Genomic DNA, 21,279 nt, shown 5'->3' with positions numbered 1-21,279 from the left:
AACAGCTTTCCCCTTCAAAAGCAGCATAACAGAATCCAGTAGACAAACACAATGTAAACCAGTGGGTATTTTAAGACAGGCTAGACTGGGAGATGATCTGTATGAGTATATAAGGGCTCACCCCTTTGCTGCAGTGATCACCAGGATGTTATCTGGATCTCAGAAATTAACTGTTATGCACCTACCCCCAAAATGCCAGGCAGAACAGCTGGTGGCTTGTATGTTCCTGTTCAGACAATCCCTTCCTTTTGCTGTACCTCAATCAGAGCAAGCACGAAAAGCAAACACTAACCTGTAGCACTCATCACTTTGACTCTTTGCATCTCTGTGGATGCGATTCTGAGCTGAGCCCTGGCTCCTTGGTCATACTAAGTCCTGAACTCAGTGGGAGCTTGGTGCCAGCAGCAGGAGCAGGATTCGGACCCTTTGGCAGGTGAGATCTTGCCTCTAGTTCTGGTACGATGACCATGAGACCTCCTCCCAGCTCCTGCTGAGTTTGAGCTGGGCCAGGAGGCTGGGTGACCCAGCACTTGTCATTTTGATCTGGCAGAAAGAGAGGGCCTGGTTCCAGTCTTGGATGTCCTCCCTGGTGGGGTCTCTTAACTCCTGCTGAGTTCAGAGCTCAGAGGGATCTGTGACAGACCTGTCTGCCACAGAGGTGAAATAAATGCCATTAACATGAAGGATTAGCCAATGCAAATGGAAATGCTTGCCTGAAGAAAGAGGTATATTCTAGCACCCCTCCTGACTTCAAGCACTGGCTTAGTACAGATGTTCAAACCCTATGGCTTTACGTGTGTACATGAGCACTAAATGCATGTAGACATTTTCAGTTGACTGAAGGTCAGATTGTAAGAGGTTGTGAAGGGAACATGTCAGTCCCTCCCTGGTCACCATGCAAGACACAATTATTAAGGAGGCTAAGGAGCCTGGGGAAAGTAAAAGGATGAAATCCGGGGATGTGTCCAACCCTGGGCAAGGGCAGCTGACAGTTAAATCTTCAGGGGAGCAGCTGTCACCAGCCCCTCTGAATCCCAGTTTGGGTTTGGGTCAGTCTTGGCTGATGCACTCGTTCACTGCCTTTGCACTGAAATAAGAATAATCAAGCTCTATGTGTGGCTCTCATGGAGAATCTAGGGCTCTAAAGGAGACCTAGTGGCTGTTTGATGTAAATTTTGTGCAAAAGCCTGAAAGACTTGGCCATTATTCATTGAAAATTCCTTGATATAAAAAACTGAATAGGAAGCAAGCAGCAATTTATCGGTAAGGAATGAACCCTGTAGTTAAAATCCTAGTAGTTTGCCCATCAATAATTGGAATTGTTATCTCAGAAATGTATCATCCACTTTATCATACTGCACCTACTAACTACAAAGTCAACACTGGACTGAGGAGTGCAATCATGTACCACCTCTGTGAAAGGAGCACCACTTGTTTTCATATATTGGTATGAAGCTGGGTTACAGGTAAATTCCAGTGATAGTACTTTATGATTCTGCTCTAACTGCATATTGCTACTCTGTCAACTTAACCACGATAATGCACACAATTTAAAAATATAGAAATAAAGATAGATCAGAAACATAGGCTATGATGTCTACTGATGGAATTGTTTATATTTATTATGCCCACCTCTGCCATGACCCTTTGATGATAGGAAACTTTAGGTTAGTGAAATTTCGGAGTTTTCTTGCAAACAGATTTTGGCTCCCTCAGATGAGAACAGCAGAATTACACTTTTGACCTCTCAAAGGAATTCCACTGCAAGTTTGGCTGAATACACATTTCTCTACTCCACTCTACTTTTCCACTGGCACACTGCACTGAGTAGAGAGAGAGCAGAGTATAGGTTGTATCTGGAGAAGAGCAAACTCCAATCAATCATTGACATAATTTCCAAACTAAAATGTTAGCAAAATACTTTTTTTTTTTTTTTTTGGTAAAATGAAACCTTTTGCATGGCACATTTTTTCTTTTCTTTCAATATAGGTTAATTATGTTCAGTTTTACACGAGAGGGATTTCCTTAGAACAGGTCATACTAATAGTTTCTCCAGTCTCTTTAGTAAAAGCTGCTTTGATTTTGATAGCTAGGCTTCTTCCCAGCCTGCTATACCTACCATGATATTATATGTTCAAGAAATGAAAGTGGTATAAATGAGAGAGCTTTTGAAGTCTCTGATATTTCAAATATTTCCTCTACAGTTGTCCACTTGCTGACAGAATAGCAATTAGTATTGTTTCTCATTTTCTTCCTTTACTTAATCTTTTTAGAGTCACTTAAGTTTTTTCTTTAGGGCTTTTTTCTGTATTCATAAGGGTTATTAACTGCTTTTTATCCACTTAGGTGTTAAGAAAAATGTTCCCCTCCCCTTACACGTTTTGTCTTACTGTCTAGAATAGATCACTTAGTCCTTTGTTTTGGTTTCAGCATTTCTTGCTCTGCGGTATGATTATCTATGAGATGGTGCATAGCTCTGCCACCAGGGTTTCTTTAGCCAGATGCTATTAAAGCAAATGCATTTTGTGAGGTCCTTCAAAATGCAGAAGAAATGAAAAATGGGAAGAGGAATTGACAGTCACAGCAGCTGAAAACTCTCATATTTTAGCAAGGGTGCCATTCTCATTCATTACCTGAAGCTGCTAAAATTAATTCTGATGATGAGTGCCTAAGGTCTAATATTGGGACAGTTACTGAAAGCATATGTAATTTGAAAATAAGTCACTTATTCTCTTGCTAATATCTTTAAATGAAATAGGAAAAAGAGTTTAAATGATGGAATTTATTATTTTCTAAGAAAGCTTAGAGTGCATAGCTACACAGCATTATTCACCAAGGGAAACTGGAATACAAGGGGAATCAATAGAGGTTAACACAAATATTTAAGGGAATTTTTGTTTTCCATCATGTACCAATATCAGTATCTGATTCCTGATTTCAAATGATACAACTGAAAACAGATACTGGACAATAACTTGATGGAGGCCTGTATGATCTGTTTGCAACCTGTCCTCACATGACTGTAATAAGGAATGTTTTAAAATTCTTTAATTTATAAGTCCATGCATGAAAATTCATCTTTCAGAACACTAGTCTAAATTTTATTGAGCTAAAATTGGCAGCAAACTTATGCTTAGATGTTTCAATAGCTGAAGTAGAGTGTTGTATTCAAACTTGAAGAAATACCTTGTTTTTTAAGAAGCTGATGTAGTTAAGTTATTGCTCCAACACTGTGCAGACCAAGCCTGTTTCTTAAGGACAGTCTTCTCCTCTCTTTAAGGGAGAAGTCCTTCTGTCTTATCCACAGAAGCAGCTGGCAACGGTAAGCAGGATAAATTTCTGTACTTAAGTTAGTCCATACAACTTTCTGGCAAGGAGAACTCTTGTTATTCAAAATAAATAGTAAGAAGCTGTTGTCCTTTTAGAGTCTTCTGATGAAACCTTATTAAAAACTTAATGATATAATTACTCTGCCTGAAAAAGATTTGTGTGCTACCTGTAGATTTAATTAAAAACTGACTCTTCATAAGGGGCGATCTGTGTGTGTGCCTGTGATGCATGCAAGCACAGGTGCATGTGTATTTTGTTTCTCTAGTCTTGTCACTTAAGCCAATCTCAGATCAATATACATTTTGCCTGTAGTGACACAAATTCTTTATCCTTGGGAGAATGCAAGTGCCTTGCAACATGCTAAAAACACTGCAATGAAATACGTGGTTGAAGTGGCGAACTCCAATATACCTGTATGAAGAAGTCATAGTTTCTCCTGGGACTGCAGGACAAGCTGGAGGACTGGCTAAAACTCAACGCAGAAGCTTAAGGCGTCTAAACTAGGTCAGTTCTACCACTGTAATGTTTTATGTCATTGCTATTCCTTTCATTTTAATTAGCTTTTAAGGAAACCTCTACATGCCTACATAATTGTTTCCCTGGGTGAAAGCCAATTCTGCCACACACAAATAACCTGCTAGTGATACATCATTCAAGTCGTTTAGCTTAAATTATTCCCATGTTGCTTGTTCTATGGAGATAAATAACAATGAAACACAAAAGAGGAATGATACAGGGCAAAAGTTCATTTTGTCCTGTCCCGAGTTCTAGAAGTAAACAACATATTTTGCAATTATTTTGCAAACAGAGTTCTTTTCTGTTAACAACAGCAGGGGCATTTATTTATATTACTCCGTGAACTGTAATCTGTTGATGCCTCCTATCCTCATGAAAATCACAGCTGACATTTATATGAATGACTTTAATGTATAAGGATGAAAGAAACTACAAAGTGAGAGAGAGCTGATGAACAGAAACTTTGCCAATGACCTCCCAGCGCAGCCACCAGCGATGCTAATGCTGGCAGCTGTTTCAGCAGCATGCCTGGTTAGAATAGGAAATGAAGTGTCTGGTATCTGAATGAAACATTTCTAGGATGCTTATTATCATGACCCAAAGTGCAAAAGTGATTTTGATACCAGATGTAACTTCTTTCTTCTATTACTGTGACCTCATTGCAATTGTTAATTAAGGCAGCTAGTGCTGGGTATTGCTTCTCATCCCAAAAATGTCACTTCAAGCATCTCTGAGCACACCTCTGCTACAGTGGAGCATCCTATTCACAGGATGGAGAGAGAACAATGCCACCTCTTGAACTGTGAGTTTTGCTTCCTAATGCACAGCTTCAAGATGCTTTCAACATTGCTTAGTTAACGTGTTTTCTCATTTTTTTCATTGATAATTTGCTAAAGGTATGAAATGGAAACTGGGAAAAACAGGAACCATCAGCTTACCTGACCCTGAAATCAAGAGCACAAGCAGTACACAAGAAAAAAAAAAAGATTTAACTCTCCCAGTTGAATCTCCAGAGTCAAGGATTGTTTTGAATTCTATCCTCTGCAAAGAGCATACAATTGGAGGAATTTCAGGTGTTTGGCATGCCTGATAAATAATTATAAAGGTATTTATGCACATGGGACTTGCCAGCAGAAAAATTACTCTTGTGAATTATTAAGCAGTTTCTTATTTGTTGCATTTAATCAAATCAGAAATGCAAATACAATGCAAGAAATTAAAAAAAAAAGATGTTGTGATGCCTGCTTTGTGAAAGTCTTATAAAACATCCCATTCCATAACTGAGTTTATCAGATATATGTGAATGATGCTCACAGGTGATGCAGTACGTAGTAACTTCTCTTAATCAGAAATAGCCTTACAAAGCATCCTATAGTGTACCCATTACTGCTATTTTTATGCCGCTTTCCATCGTGAAAAATCCCAAGCCATTTGTAAGACTAATATACAGAAATAGCTAGGCCCTAATGTAAAAAATATCCACACTAGGGTTGGAACACAAAAATAATATTGCACGAGGGATTTGAGAACATAAGCTAAACAATACTGCCCAGTATGAAATTGCATAGCAGTTTTAGACTGTAAGGATTTAAGTGGGATTTGGTCAGTGTCACAGGACCTCTTTGTCCTGTGAGATGATGAGATTTTTTTGTTATTCACAAACGGTCAGACCCCTGCATCTGTCTTTTTCCATCTGCGCTTCATCCCAGTGACTTCTAGCACTGGTCTGATACTTACTGAGACAGGAGAATGGCACCTACTTGCCTTTCGGCAACATCTACGTTCTCTCTGGGAGGTTCCCAAGCTATTCAGTGGTAACTCTACTTAGCTCATGGAATTTGACAAGGACCACTGGCCAGGACACTGTGGCTGGAGACAACAAAACACAGCCATCAAATGCAATTGCACTCTCTGTTAAGCAGCAGGTGTTCTTAACTGTTTGAGTAGGTCTTGCAGTTGACAGTCTTGCTGTGGAACTATTAGACTGACACAGTTTCCAGTCTTTTTGACTGTTAGGGCATCCTCTTTAACAGGAACCTTTTTCTCCTCTCTACTTGACTCAGATCGATTACAGTCTGGAATGCAAACAGATTCTTCACTGTGAAGATATAAAAAAGAAGTTTTTCAAGTGTTTATATATGGCCAGGCAAAACAGAGCTGAACACTGTACAACAAAATACAGTTTTTTGACATTTACATGTACTTTTCTGCTCTTCAGAATTCTCTTATATAGTGACTCCAGATGGCTTTTAAATGAAGAATAAATATCACTGAAGGCAATGCAATGTGGGAAAAAAAAATAATCCAGACAACACACAGACAAGAAACAGAAACCCAGCTGACAAAAAATAACAGGCGTGTATACATGTCGTACAACAGTCAGCGATGAATGTTCCTGATGTTACTTAAACAGCAGGAGTCCCCCAGGTGTGTGCTATGTGGCGTTATAGTTGATAGCCTTTTGTACATGAGTGAATATCGTTATACCCAGGGGGAACATAACACTGTGCAAGTGTTTCACTGAATACCCTCCTGCAACAATAAAATTCACCTGTGATGTAACACTTGGGAAAAGTAAAGGTATAATTTGGTCATACTGTGCTCTAAATAAGTTTATAAATAACTTACAGGGGCTGATAAGGAATGAGTAGATCTTTTAATAAAGCGTAAACAAAATGCTTCTAACTTGTAGTAGAATGTAACACAATGATACAAAGCTTATTAAGAGTATTGTTTCCTGAAAGATTTATAACGATTGGTGACACATGCGGCTTATTAATTTATTAATGGAGATGTCTGGAGAAACGGATTTTCTGTCCTATGGGAGAGTTCAACATTTGGAAATCTGACTGGACTCAAAATGAGATGAAAAGCTGAAATCTCCAAGTATTTCACAGAATTAAATAGTTTGAAATATTTCAATACAAAAACCTCAAAATGGCCATATTGAAACAGCTCATCCCGGTAACCCTGAAAAAATGTAGTATTTGCTACTGATTAAAATTGTAACGTTGGTGTATAATGTCATTCAATATATAACGGCCAAAACAAAATTGAAAAGAAATACGTGAATTAAATTAAATGGAGAAATTTATGAAAAAGATGTTCTAAACTCTATTTAAAGTGAGTTTGAAACCTTTCCTTAAAACCACTGTAAAACTCAGCACTTCCCCCCAAGATATTTTGATTGAGAAGAACCAACATTTTCATATTGAAAACGTTTTCATCGATCAGGTTTTCTCTGCTCTTTTTAAAAGCTCTTTTAATTAGACCTGATGTGACCCCTAATATGTAGCAGGACCACCATTCCAGAGGAGTTCTGGAGCTGCTTACTCCGAGTTTGAACGCTGCCTCTCTTCATCTGCTCTACTGGCTTAATGAGTCAGGTGTAAGGTTTCTCCTCCCCAAAGCACCCGATTACGACAACATCACACAGGACACGTGGTTCGAATCACTCGAATGAACACGGTGCAGGGTTTTTTTGGCGGTCAGATGGAACATAGAAATCAGCAGTGGCCATGTGTTTTCTTTTTTTCTTTTTCTTTTCTAAACATACTGTATGGGATGCACAGGAATTACAGACAAAGGATCTGGCCTGGCATTGTCCCAGGGCTGCTCCTCTTGTTTACACACATATCACACTGCCCTACGGCCACTTGCTGTTTGCTTACCTGGTCATTGTAGCTCTCCCACCATTCCCCATACTCCCTTTTGGGGTGAAACACTCTATTTCCGACTTGTGCGGGGCCAGTCTCCTGCCTTTGTACCTAATAAATCACGACAACAACAGGAGCAAACAGAAAGAAGTGATTGTGTGCTCAGCTTTCGGTGACAGCTGCTGTGCAAAGGGCCATGCACATGAATGCTACTGTGGCAGCGGTGGGGTATAGTGCAAAGCAGCCGTGGGAGCGGTGGAATAACTGCATAAACCCCCAGATCTGGGCTACAGCAAACAGGGCTATGCAGGAGAGGTGCTCATCATTTTCTTTTTTTATATATACGGGACGAGCTAAAAAATTCTAGAGAATAAATAACATGCTAACCTTTTGCCTTTAATATTTTTTGGAGTTAGATCACAATGTTTGGCGAAACAATTTAAGGGAAACAACATTTAAATTAAGGATCAGTGAAAAATCAGCTGGTGGCCACGTTCTCAATCCTAACAATGTTTTTCTCTGACCCTCCACCTCTGTAAGACTTGCTCCTCTGCTTGTCAAAGCAAGCACCAAGTGTAGTTAACTGCTTGGATAAAATTTGGGTAGGCTCACAGTTCATGTCGGGAATGGGCCTTCCTCTCTCCATTAGCAATAAAAGGAGGCTAGATGGCTTGCTGAGAGGTAGACATAAAGTCAAGTGAAATCAGCCCCAATCCTAGCACCCAGTGCAGTACTATGAATGTTTTAAATACCATACCTTGCACTTGGGTGAAAAATTCACTTGGATAAACAGTTGGATACTTGAGGATCTAATTAATCCCTGGATAGGATGCAAGCATAAGACCTGGTCTTCGTTTACTCTCTGGGCACTTAATTGGGATGTGAGCATTGAAGAGGTCTTACGCTGGCTCTCTTCCCAGTGGTGGATTTCACCCTAATTGTACAAATTCTTATGCTAGGTGTTGAAATACCTATTTAAATGCTTCAATAAAATTTGGGCAAAATGCCTGCAGATGTCTTCTCAAAGAGTTTGTGATATCCCATTCCCACATGCTATGAGCTCCATTGTGGGTGTTTAACGCACTTCTGTGGGGAAGCTTGTACATTTTAACACTGCTAACATTACAGAATAAAAGACTTATTTATTTCTTGTCCATTATGATTTCAATAGCAAAAGGTACCTTCAAGAGAACAATCCTGTAAACGAGAAACAATCTGAGTACACACAAAGTGAGGCTAAACTTTGGATGCAGTTGTAGATCCTCAGAGGCAGTGTATATTGCATAAACAACCAGGGAAGAAGCTTAGTGAATCTGAGAGTGAACCGGAGACAGAAAAATGAGGTGTGCTCAGTGCAGAGTCCTTTCATTTATAAATTATAACCTTACTGAAAGGAGGAACAACAGGAGCTTTGCAGGCTGGCTACCAAGGTTTTAAGGCAATCCAAAGTACGGTATATGCAGTGCCCCCAGACAGGCATGAAGCTCGTGCAGGACACATACATATTAAATGGAAGTCGATTCCTAGAGCAGAGGAAAAAGTGGAGGGGCTTAGAGAGTAGATAAATTCACTGAAAAATACAAAGGAAGTCAAACTGGATCATACAAATTCAATTGCGGTAGCCAGAGAGAAAGAGCAAAGAGAAAAGAATGTGTTGAAACTTCACAGGAAAGAAAAGGAAATAAAGTTGGGGTGAAGGTGTTAGACATCAAAGAAAGCAGAGTTTAGGAAGAGCAGGAAGGAAACACAGTTACATTTAGACCCGATAACCAAAAGAGATACTCTGTGCCCAACAAGACAGAAGGAGAATAAGTCAAGACTAAGAGAAGGAATTTGGAGAATCTAAATGCTTACAATAAGCTGGATAGTAAAAAATAGCCAACAGAAGGAAACAAAGGTAAGTGTCCTTGTTAACTCCATCCTGAAGAACCCTGGTTAGGATGCATGTGACCCAGATAAAGAAACCCCCCAAATTGCCCATTCCCCAGTCATTAGCATTAATTTCACTGCTGTGAAAGTCAGCAGAGAGACTACTATGAACCTTTCAAGTTTTTCCATCCACTCAAGAACAAATTACACCATCAGAAATAGTATATTGTCACAGAATGCCTCAAAGCCTTGAACCATAGTAACTGCTGCACTGCCATTCATTCAGTGCTAAACATATATGTAATTATGAAAACAGTGACCAAACTCTAATCAATCCTCCTAGTGTGGAAAGTGCATCTAACCAGTGCATGGAAGCTGCAAAGTTCTTTGGGTGACCATTCTGGAAAGGCAAACAAGAAGTTCTGCTTAAAAAGGGGTTTCTGCTTTCAGAGCAAACAAAAGACATGATTTTGCCTCAGAATGTCTTGCATTAGAAAAATGTCCCCTTCCTGGTTGTTAAAACAAAGGATTGTTTTAAAAGATTTAATCTGAGGAGAGAAAAACCTCTCAAATATTTCTTTGCAATTGTCATAAAAAATGCTAATGTGAAAACTAATTTGCTGTTTCAGCTGGTATATGGAGGAGGCATAAAACACTACAGTGTGAGCAGTATGTGCAAGAATACATTTCTTTTCTCATTGTCAATTCCAGGACTATATATTGGTTAGAAAAGAGAGAGAAGACTTTGCTTCTGTGCAGAAAGGCAGCTACTAAATTCTGTTGAAGGACTGAAAAGATTTTGGGTAAATTTTAGTGTTTCTTTGGGGTCTTTGGATGTGGTGTGGGCTGTGTCTTTTTTTGCACAGGTGTGAGTTGTCTTAAGAAAAATGCTTAATGACACATACTAATATGTTTTATAAGTGTTGATCAGCGACAGGAAATTTGAGAAGTAATTCCCAGTAATTCAATCACTGCCGTGCTTGTCCTTTTTGCCAAATACTTTGTCACATCACTCTATCTACACAGCACTGCTCTGCACTCTCCAGAGGGGATCAGTAGAGAGAAAGAAAATTACTCCTGGGCTGAGAGAAACCATGTCTGTACTGCCTTGGCGTTTAGTGAACTCGATGTACATGTGATACATGGCAGGAAACACCAGCGTGACCGCTTGGGTTTGAAGGACTGTTAGACCTTTTCCTTGCCTTCTACACCTTCCAACAAAATTCCCCCTTTAGACCAAAATTAATGAATGCTATGGGAAATTAAGGGGGAATATGGGAATCATCATCCTGAATGAGACCAATACTTATTGGCTACAATGCTGTAGAAACCAGTTTTATTGTGTAGATCCCTAGTTGGTTGGTTGGTTGGTTGTTTTTTTCCAGTGAAGGTGTGGGCCCCTGTACTGAAAAGAGATGATAGTCTTTAGATATGGACTTTATTAGACTATGCCTACACTTTAGAACCAGGCGCTGGTATCCTGGTGGTCCTGACTTCATGTTAGGGAAAGACCCAGGTGTGCTCATGGTCCCTCCAGCCCCTGCTCTCTCTTCATTTCTGTGCAGAGGGTCTTGGATGCCTTGACCAGCAGTCCATTCCATATGGTAGTATATCTCCTATCTGGAGATGTTGGCAGGACAGATCTAGAAGATGTGCCATAGCCCACATTTCTGTATAATTTGGCCAAAGATTTAGTTAAATCCTTGAAAAATAGTCTGTGTATAGAATATGGGTAGTAATACACAGGTTCTGTTAAAATGTCCACACTACACCAGTTGGGAAAGACTACACAAAAGACAAGTGCTTGCAATAGAGAAAAAGTAGTTGTTTCAGATAATCTGTCCTCTGGAAAAAAATATTCCAGCAATTAGAAGCTAGCTTTTACTCTTAAACATAAGATTTTTTTTCTGTCTCCTTTTTCAGTAAAAAGTTTAACTAAAAGATATCTCACGATATCTTTTGGTTTTTTAATACAATGCAAAGCAAAGGTAATTTGCTGTGTTGGAGATGGAGAGCTGTCAAGAATCCATATTTCAAATGCAATCTCATAGTGCCATGCAGAAATGTTATTAATTATTGAGCACCAAATGTGTGCTTGGCAACGTTAACCCCAGAGGAACAGAGTAGCTCTAATCAACGCAGGAGTAATGTCCTGATGAAACTGTACCTTGAAAGAGTGGAGAAAGTGATGTTTCCACAGAAACACTTAAGAGGAGAATGGTTGTACAGCCAAATCTCATTGTAGGGCAATGGCTAATCATGTACTGGGGACATAAGTTCACCATTGCAGTGACTAATTCCTAAGATCCTTGTTAATTAATGGGATTCCAATTTTTGGTCTGAGATACTGAAAATGGTATTAGGTGTCTAAACCTCTTTCTGAATCAAGATTTTTCCCACTAATTAACAATAGTCAAAGCAGGAAATATCTATTATTTCAACCCCGAACCTCTCATTTTGGCTATTTTGGAATAAATCTGAAGCAAGACTTTTTTAAAGCCCTGAAAGATGAAATTAGAGGAGGACAGGAGAGGGAATTCAGAAAGCTTTACAGTGTATTGATGAAATACTGTCTTTTTGCTTTCCATCATTCTTACAGGGTCTTTTCAATGTGCTTGTGCCTGGAACTTGGACAGATTGCTGAACGTTACAAAGCCAACCACCTTTCCAGACCCAGTTATACATTTTAGTTGTCAGATCTTACATACAAGTAGTATTTTTCACCTGCAATATTACTTTGTCTTGATATTAAGAAATGATGAAGAACTTGCATTTCATAGCAGCAGAGTTAAGGATGGCCTTTAGACTAGGTAAGACAATATGTGTGTGAAGATTTCTGCATAAGTTGTAAAGAATGAAATATGAAAAACGTTTAGCGTTGCTACTGTAGGGGCTGCTCTGAACTACAAATATGCTGTGTTCTTGAAAAGTAGTCCTGTGAGATTGGTCATGCTATCTTGACATTTTCTCACATTGCACCGAATACTTTTAAAGGGGTCTAGCTTATTGTGTGACATTTTTCCATTTATATAAAGGCTAAAATAAATTATATATTATTAAGCATGGCACTTTTTGTTCCTTTAAGAAAAAAAAATCGGCATATAAACATTTTTTTGCTTAATAGCAGAATTTCAGTAAGCAAAATTACTTTAAAGCCAAACTCACCATTTTTTTTAAGTGCAGCATAATCTTTTTCTTTTTTTTTTTACAGCTTATTCTAATTAAGCAATCATATGCAATTGCAGCTGGTGAATTAAAATGACATTTTTGATGGAATGATATACAAAACATTATACTGGCTCAAGGGAAGATTAGACCAATAGCAAAATATTACCAGTATGTTTATTTACCTTCTTACTGAAAGGGTATTTCTGAAATGTTGATCAAACCATTGTATAGGATTTTTGTACTGTAGGGTCTTATTTACACAAGACTTCTAGTTCTATCCATTCTATTCACTATGCTGAACCTCTGTACTCTCTTTTTCAGGTATATATAACTAGAGATGCCATAGGAAGGTCTCGTTACTTTATTTATTATTTCCTTCATTATGGTGAAAAGGGAAACTGCATCTCATTTGCTCTGAAGCATTTTAAATGTTAGAAACTTCTCTAAGTTTGTGAAATGGATGGATGGGGGCCTGCTTTGCAATGCCTTACCTTGGCATTGAGTTTAACATGATGTTTTTCAATTTTGCTGATTTATAATAATGAAGTTTCTCTTTTCCAATGCTTTTTATTACTTGGATCTGTTATGTTATGCTGTATATTTAATATATTAACTCTATTTTGTTTTCTAATGTTTTGCATCTTTAGTGCTTGTTTATTAGATTTTTATCCTTTCTTTTTCTGCTACCTCATTATTGGATAGTGGACTGTAAAATGACTTAAATTTTTTTTTGGCAATGTCTAATTGTATTATAAGTCATCAACTGGCAGCAAACCAGATAATCACTGCAATATATAATGCTATAATCGAAACTAGAGCAAATTAAAAGAGAGTTTTGTGTTTATATATTTTAACAGATACCTGCCTTGAATTGCAGTCACAGTTATTAAAAAATATCTGTAACCAAATGTGCTAAGTCAGCTGAAATTCCAGTTCTTCTACCAGTCCACACCAACTTTCAGTAGTCAAGTACAAATATAATTCTTTATAATTCATACAAGTATTTCCATATTGGCAGACTGGCTCACGTCTTTGGACCTTGGAAGGAGGGTGGATGTCCTAGTTTTCTGTTTGCCAAGTTAATTACAATGCCAGTTCATATCAAAGTTTGCGCTGGAAAGAACCAGAAGTTCCTTTGGTAAACAAATCTGTGCTCAGGTCAGGTGGTAGTTTGCAACAGGATCTACATCATACACGCTAAAGGACATGAGAGCACCTGCATGGCTTGTCTGGGTGATCTTCAGCATGACTGATAAGGACGATATTGATATAGTCTATGGTGACATTTATTTGTCACCAGAATTTTGGGAGACAGGCTTGAAGATGGAAAAAAAAAGGTAAAAGGGGTAGACAGTGTTGTTAAAAACTAGAAAACTCCTCCTCAGCTCTTTCTTCACCTAAAAAAAAATAATCAAACTGCAGCATCCCTTCTTCACTGTTCCTTCTTTTTCTTCTTTTGTAGTACACTAGCAGGACTGCATTTTGCTGTCATTTAGACCGTATTTGTGTAACAGTAGGCAAGGAACTCTTTACAGTGTAATTTAATTTGCACAGTTCAGCTATGATACTTGGTTCAAAATGATGGGGACGCTGTCTTAATAATGTAAATAATTCCAAAAATTAGGCTTGAATACATGCGCTCAGTTAATGCAGCCAAACAATTTGTATCAATCAATCAGTATTTTAATTAAATTTAAGTTGAGGGGAAAATTCAAACCAACAACACTAGCACTGTACACAAATTAAACGTCATTGTAATCAGGGCATTCAAGAGTATCAATTCATTATAAAGATGGAATGTTTTAGCAGCAATTTATCAAAATCTTTCAGACTAAAATACCTTTCATGGAATTTCATAAAATATTCTTCAGTCATTTCCCAATATTTGAAGTTTAATTAATCACAGTATCAAGCTTGTCCAAAAAGACACCAAGACTAAATTATTTAGGGAAAAATTAAGGACTCAAACCATTCAGTAATCTCTCAATCTAAATTTTTGTAGCATAGTAGATTAAAAAACTCTGAATGATCCATTTGGGAACCGATTCATTAATAAATGCAGACTAATCAGTCAAAATGATAATGACTTCCTCTGAAGAGTCAAATATTTTTTTTTCTGCGTGCATCAAAATTCTTTTCTAGCAAGGCTATGAAGCCAACAAATAATATCTTGTTGTGTCACTATGGCTAGATTTTAGTTTTTTAAATAAGAACAATACCCATTGAGCCAAACCTTGACCTCATGTGAATTGTTACCTGCTCTAATGACATTATGTCATGTAAGAAGTTTACCTCTCACTTTTCTGCCATTGTCTCATAGTACAAAGCCATCTAAGCACTTTCATGCAATTTGTAGTCGATGGTCCTCTTAAACAGCATCTGTAGAAATTAACTTATTTTGGGGGACATGATGATTTCTCAGTGACATCTTTTGCCTTACAGTAACCTCTGGTCTTGTTTTGTGCAGCACTTTCACTTTTCACCTTCCACTGGGATTTATTGCACTGAGATGAGCAATGGCTAAAAGCTGGTCACTGCTACAGCTCAAGAATGGTGCCGGTCATTTCTATAATGTAACTTCTTAAGCATTAGTTCTCCTGATCCACATTCTTTCGTAATCTCCTGATTAGTTCTCCATGCACACAAGAGCTAATTTAAAAAACTAAAAGTCACCAGTAAATTATTTGTCTATTCTATAAAACTTCAGGATTTCAAATAATGTCCCCCTTTTTTTTGCCAGTGAAATAAAACCAGAATTGTAAAGTTCTTTTAGTGTAAAGCTAATATAAAAGTCTGACAGATGGGGCACTTGTGGGGTACAAGAGACTCAGGCTGGAATCTCTCCTCTGCTATTGTCTGACATAAAAAAAATCATTGTTCTTTTCACTAGGCTAGAACATAACTTTCTGCCTTTTCCAATCAGTGTTTATTTTATACAAGACAGAATGGTTCCACCAGGCTCCAGTAGGAAAGCAATCCCTGCTGGCATATCTGACAGGCTGCTGATACAACTCCATACGAGAGGTGATGCCCCAGTCTTGAGCTCAGTGTCATGAGGTTACAACCTCTTCTATATTCAGTTTCATGTTTCTATGAGCAAATCAGTGCACTACCTGCAGAAACTGCAGAACCAATGATTTTTATGAAGTCTGTGACTGTTATTCTACGGATTGGGAAAGTTGTGTTTTCCCTTGTTTTGCCAGGCAATGGACCTGATGGAGTGTTAGTCTTAGTGTACCATATGACCGCCCAGATCACCAAGAGTACCTCAGCCCTTCGGTTGTGAAAATTGTGATATGAACCTATAACCCATGGCCTGACAAACTCTGGTAAGTAAAAAGTTTTTAAAAATTAGTTTGGAGGAGAAGTGTAGTGTTCTTTTATCATCATTCAAAGTGTGTCAAAGAAATTGTTCAAGCTGCATATAAATGAAGACAAAATTGGCAGTTGTACTGTAAGAAATATGTCCCAATAGAATATGCTGTGGCAGAAACTCACGATCAGTATCTTTCTCAATGGGCGTACATGTGAGGAATATGAGCCAGCTTCAGCTTTCCACAAAAGTCCCTCAGTTTTTCTTGTACTCCATCTTCTTTACAGGACTGAAAGCTCCATGACAAATAACAGCCCTGTTTCATCTCTCAGGCAACTTCTCTTCCTGAGGCATAGGGAATTTGAATCTCTCACATTTACATCTGAAATCCTCATGCTCATTACACACACAAATTCTAAAAACATTTGATCATAGCTTGATGGTCATGGCTTTAAATCTATCCACTTATTCATGAATGTGGCTTTCAGCCAGTCAAAATTTGATATCTGGGTAAGGGGAGTTGCACGGCCTGCATCTTGGAGCCCCTTGGCATGGTGTGCATAGCAGAGGTTTATTCTGATGGGGATTCCCATTTGTCTGGAAACTCAGTGTCTTCCTGGGGCTTTCCTAATAATGCAACATAGCAGTAGTCAGACCTTGAACAAGTTTTAAAAGCTAAGATTGCTCAAGCTAGTTCAAGCCTGAAAATTTTCGGTTCACTTGTTTTTTCAGTGCTTTAAATAGATTTCAATCAGATTCAGAATTAGAGGGAGTGTTTGAAAAATTTCCTGAGGAAAAAAAGGTGGGGTTTTTGGAGAAATTTCAATTCAGGCTTCTGAAAAAACTCATCTCAAGATTTTGATGCTGAGATATGACGTGCTGATGAATGATATAATATTTAGACTGTGATATTTTTAAACCATGAATGGCAGCTTCTAGGCTGATCCAAGCATATTTTTCTTATTTTGTGGATCAAAATAGCTCTTGTTTGAATTGTAATGAAACAGATATAGTCAGTCAAAAGAAGGAAAAAGAGAGGGAACAGATAAGGGGGAAACCAGCTGTTCCTTGCAGAAAACAGAGCACACAGTGTGATGGTAGACACCTGTTTCCAAAATATTTCATTATGGCACAGTTTGGGACTGTCTGATGTAAACAGTAATTATAGCCACTGGTGGTCCAGGGCTGAATCCAGTCCAGTGGAAAAATCTACCTTACTTATCATGTTTTCCTCATAGGAGACAGGGAATGGCATTTAACAGCAGGTGAGCCTGGACACCTGAATGCTTTTTCTGATGCCTGTGCAAGGCAGGCGCTTGGTCCCTCAAGCTGCTATTACTCTACCAGTGTAACACTTGAGAGGGAGACAAAATGTTCCCAAATGGCACCTGATTCTTAGGTGGATGTGTGAACACCTTTGTCTAAGTTGACTAAGATAAAACAAAGTAATAGTGATTTGTACAATAAAAATTCTATGGTTCACCTGAGGGTGAGTGTTGGCTCACTAGAGCAAGGGATCCCCACTCCTGAATGAAAGCTGTCAGTCCTATCACTTCTGCATATGTATACAGAGCAATGCCTAGTTCTGCAATCACACAGTGATAAACAAACTTCTTAAGAGGACAAATTAACACATTAAAAAACAAATGAGTAGTTCATTTGTTTTGACAGCCACAGTTTATTTTTAATTATTTAGGAAATACTTCATCATCTAGTAAATCCAGGTGGAATACAGCATTACTGCCACACTAGGCTATTAAGCTTTAATCTCAATGAGATTTGTGAGTTGCTGTGGATAAATGTCTATGATAAGGTGCAGAAATCAATGTGCATCTTTTTTCTGTTGTCTAGTATTGTGCTGTTCACCTCTGTATGGAGGAATTATGCACAGTACCGCAAACATCCAATGTATCTTGAATATGGCTAACATTTGCTGGTGATGATTCTTTACTGTTGAGTGACCATATCTACCTGCCTGGGCAACAGATTGAAAGTACTGCTTAGTCCTTTTGCTTAAATGAATAGTTAATTTCAGAAATCCTAACTCATTTAGAAGTTGATAATCTGTCTTGTATTGTTTTGGGAGAGTACTTTTGGCTTGTACTGGGCACCTACCAGCTCTTGTCTGTTGAGAATGTGGTAGAAGAAACCTAAATGAGTCCTACATCATCACAGGGAGAATAGCCAACTGGCAGTTAAAAAACACTTTAGCTGCCTAATTCCCTTCTTCTGCCTCTCACTGTCACTGCAAAAATAGATAAAGTGGGATGCATATGAACTAAGCCTCTAATCTCCAAGCAGAGAGCCTTACCTTGGGATTGCAATGGTGTTTTCTGACCTCCCTTTTCTTTCAGAGGTTCCAATCTCACTGCCTGAACAGCTCTGCTGTTTGTGTCCAGGTCACAGCTTGATCTATAGAAGGATGCCAGGTTCCTCTTGATTTTTGCTATAACATGTTACAGGCTGGAACAGTGCAGAATTTGCTGCTGAAGCAACTGAGGAATGTTGAAGGTGGGTTGGGGACCTCCAAAAGAAGCAGCTGAGGGCAGGAACCACTGGGGCATCTACAACCAACAGTGGGAGAATTGGAGAGGAGGAGCACTGGCTGCACTGTGAAGATTTGGGAGAAATTTAAAGGGCAGGGAGAAAAACATTGGCAGGATTTTTAAGACTTGCTTAGTACATACATGTGGGAGAGACAGTATTTAGGGCTGTTTTTAACACTTTGCTGGTCATTCAGAACAGTTTATTACCTGCTTTAAAGGAAATCAAACTTGCTTTTCTACAGGTAGGTGGAAGGAGATGTGTGTTTTTAAAAGGTCAGTATATGTAAGCTTGGAAAATGGAGTATGTATGGTTTGGGCCGAGAAACAACTACAGTGGAGAAATTACTGTGTGAAATCCAGGGCTAAGATATAAGAAAGGTAAGAGAAACTTTGGAACATCTGCTCTATTCTCCAGGCTGAGGTAGCATGACTGAGACCTTTTGGTCTGCAGTCATGGCTAGAAATATCATAGTAGCAGCTCTTGTAGCAGAAATAGACAGTCCTTATCTCACCTGGGATACAGAGTCATTTGAGAATGAGGAGAGGATAAATTAGTCCTGTATTTTGGACTCTTGCAAAAAGGCTGTGTGGCATGTGTCATAATAGTTCCTGGGACCTTAAGGTAAGATTTTCTCAATTTATTTATGGCCTTCCTACTTCCTAGTCCCTATGAAATTAACTGGTAAGATAACTGGAAGCAGAAGGTTCAAACGCCTCTCTACATAGGTCGTGTGGCTTTGACTCCCGCTATGTAGTGTTCAGCGTTCTTCTTTGTGGAGTTGCATCTGAAAACGTCTGGTTTGTTAGCCCTACTTTTAAATGAGGGTAGAATATATTTTGGTGAGTACTGCTGAACCACAATAGCCTACATGAAATGGTTTTCATTTCACTAGGTAATGAATAGTTTTACTCTCTCCTTCTACATATTTCAGTATGTGAAGATTCAATCACTCCAACACATATCCACAGCTTGCCTCAGTTTTCTTGATTGAGGAACACCCCATGCAAAAAGTCATTTAGGACTCTAACAGATGCATTGCTTTATTTAGGCATAAGCAGTCTTGTTATCTGTCATTTTGCAGCTGATGTGAAAACTCTGAATGGAGCATTGGCATTATCTGTTTGACAATGATTTGATGCAATACTACACTGCGCTATAAATTAGTGTCAGGAAGCAAAATGCTAATGATAGAGGCCCCTCTAAGCACTGGTGACTTAAATAGCATGTTTCTTTAAAATTCAACAGTGACTCACTCTCTTTTAAATAAAGCCCCTCTGAGCTATTTAAATAATGCCATGTAGCTCTAGTGTGTATTTCCTTTGATTCTGAGTACTTCAGTGTTTACTTGAGTAACTATCCAAACAAGCTTTTGAACATTGTACTGAATAATACCTTGAAACATATTACTTCGTGCAACAATTTTTTTAAAGAAAAGTTTGAATATTAAGTAAAATGGTCAGACTGTTTGCTCATGCTCTACAGTAAGCAGAATTGAAGCTGAAAGTGTTTTTTTGTTCTTTCTTGGAGATGATATCAGACATAGGTGAAGTCCTGAGCAGCATTTTAAATTTACTCAGCATATTTCAGGCCTCTGTTTTGTTTTCTTTCATGCAACCAAATAGGCATTGTTTAGAGACAATTTCCCATGATCGATGGAATCATTTTGCTCATGGATTCCCAGACCTTTCAGGCACACACTGACTGAGCACTGCTGAACTCCTTGGCACCATCACAGTTTAACCAGCTGAGGATTCAGACACATGCATTAGGAGTGTCCTCTTTGTTACAGTTTTATGTGTTGATGAACACTGCTGATGACATAAAAGTTTTTTTCCAAGTTTCAGTTGAAATGTTCTAGTTCTTTATATCTAGGTAAGTGTGTGAATATATCAGCTTTGTGCTGCCTTTTTCATTCCTACACACACATCTCAGGCACTCTCAATGCTCTTCAGGACTGAAGACATTTCCAAGACAGTGCTATTGAAAAAGAAGTAATTGTTGATGATGGTCTATTACATTCTGCTAATAACTCTCTACCACAGGTATTATCTACACTTTGAGGGATATAAAGAAATGGAAACAGAGTCCTCAAAAAGAAGAAAGTACACCTGGTCTTTTAAAATATTTAATAGCAGGGTACGCTTCTTACTTTTCAGAACAAAACAAAGATTTTTGAGCAATATCTTTCAAAACTGGGCCTTAACAGATGACAAACAAATCCTTCCCAAGCCCAAGATCTTCCTGTCATCTATAACTTCATCTTGTTGAGTAAAAAAGTTGTGAGATGGCAAATGAGCCCTGCAGCAAAAGTGAGGGGAAAACAATAATCATCTCAAAGAGGAAGAACGCTCTTCTGTTGAGGACATATTATGAAGAATAGCTCTTTTAGCTGGCCCAGAAGTTGTTATAGGGCTTCTATCCTGAACACCTCAGGTCATTCAGGCATACAGACAGAGGCTGTAGAAAAGGACATTTCAGGTAATCATCACTTAAGCTGATAAAGGATTTATCATTTTAAAATAGCATCTAATCTGCACCTGGAAAGGAACTGGAAGATAGCATCATTAACTGATCATAGGTATAAAATAGCTTGTAGTAGACTCGCCATTTCTGTACCAATTCAAAGTCACTGAAAGAGAAGCATTAGTAGTAATCTGACAGAAACAAATCACCACTTTGGCATAATCTATCCTGCAGGTATTACTAATAAAATCCTCCCTCAAGTCTGAATTGTGGTTCGCACACAAATGGAAGTACAAATTCCCTTGTTTTATGCCAACTCCAGTTGTGAACAATAGCATGTCTGGAAATATTTGTATTATCGATCCTAAAATCCACTTGTGTTTCAGTGAGGAGGAAAATCTACCTACTTGTCACTTC

At 38.4% G+C, this 21,279-nt stretch overlaps 1 protein-coding gene across 3 annotated transcripts in view; it reads right to left on the bottom strand.

Annotated features, from left to right (window-relative positions):
* Positions 1-21,279, bottom strand: part of GRM5 (glutamate metabotropic receptor 5) — a 273,244-nt gene that overhangs the window by 7,921 nt on the left and 244,044 nt on the right. The window contains exons 9-10 of one of the 3 annotated variants that reach the window (XM_069808429.1): positions 7,518-7,613; positions 5,783-5,944 (exon numbers count right to left, since the gene is read on the bottom strand). The exons of 1 other annotated variant lie outside the window; for it this stretch is intronic. In XM_069808429.1, coding sequence (XP_069664530.1) covers positions 5,783-5,944; positions 7,518-7,613 — 258 coding nt within the window. The remainder of the gene's footprint in view (positions 1-5,782; positions 5,945-7,517; positions 7,614-21,279) is intronic. One more of the 3 variants, XM_069808430.1, reaches the window with a different exon arrangement.

The sequence above is a fragment of the Haliaeetus albicilla genome, chromosome 20, assembly GCF_947461875.1.
Source record: "Haliaeetus albicilla chromosome 20, bHalAlb1.1, whole genome shotgun sequence".
Classification (NCBI taxonomy): domain Eukaryota; kingdom Metazoa; phylum Chordata; class Aves; order Accipitriformes; family Accipitridae; genus Haliaeetus; species Haliaeetus albicilla.
The sequence above is the reverse complement of the archived record's forward strand: the minus strand, read 5'-3'. Positions and strand labels throughout refer to the sequence as shown.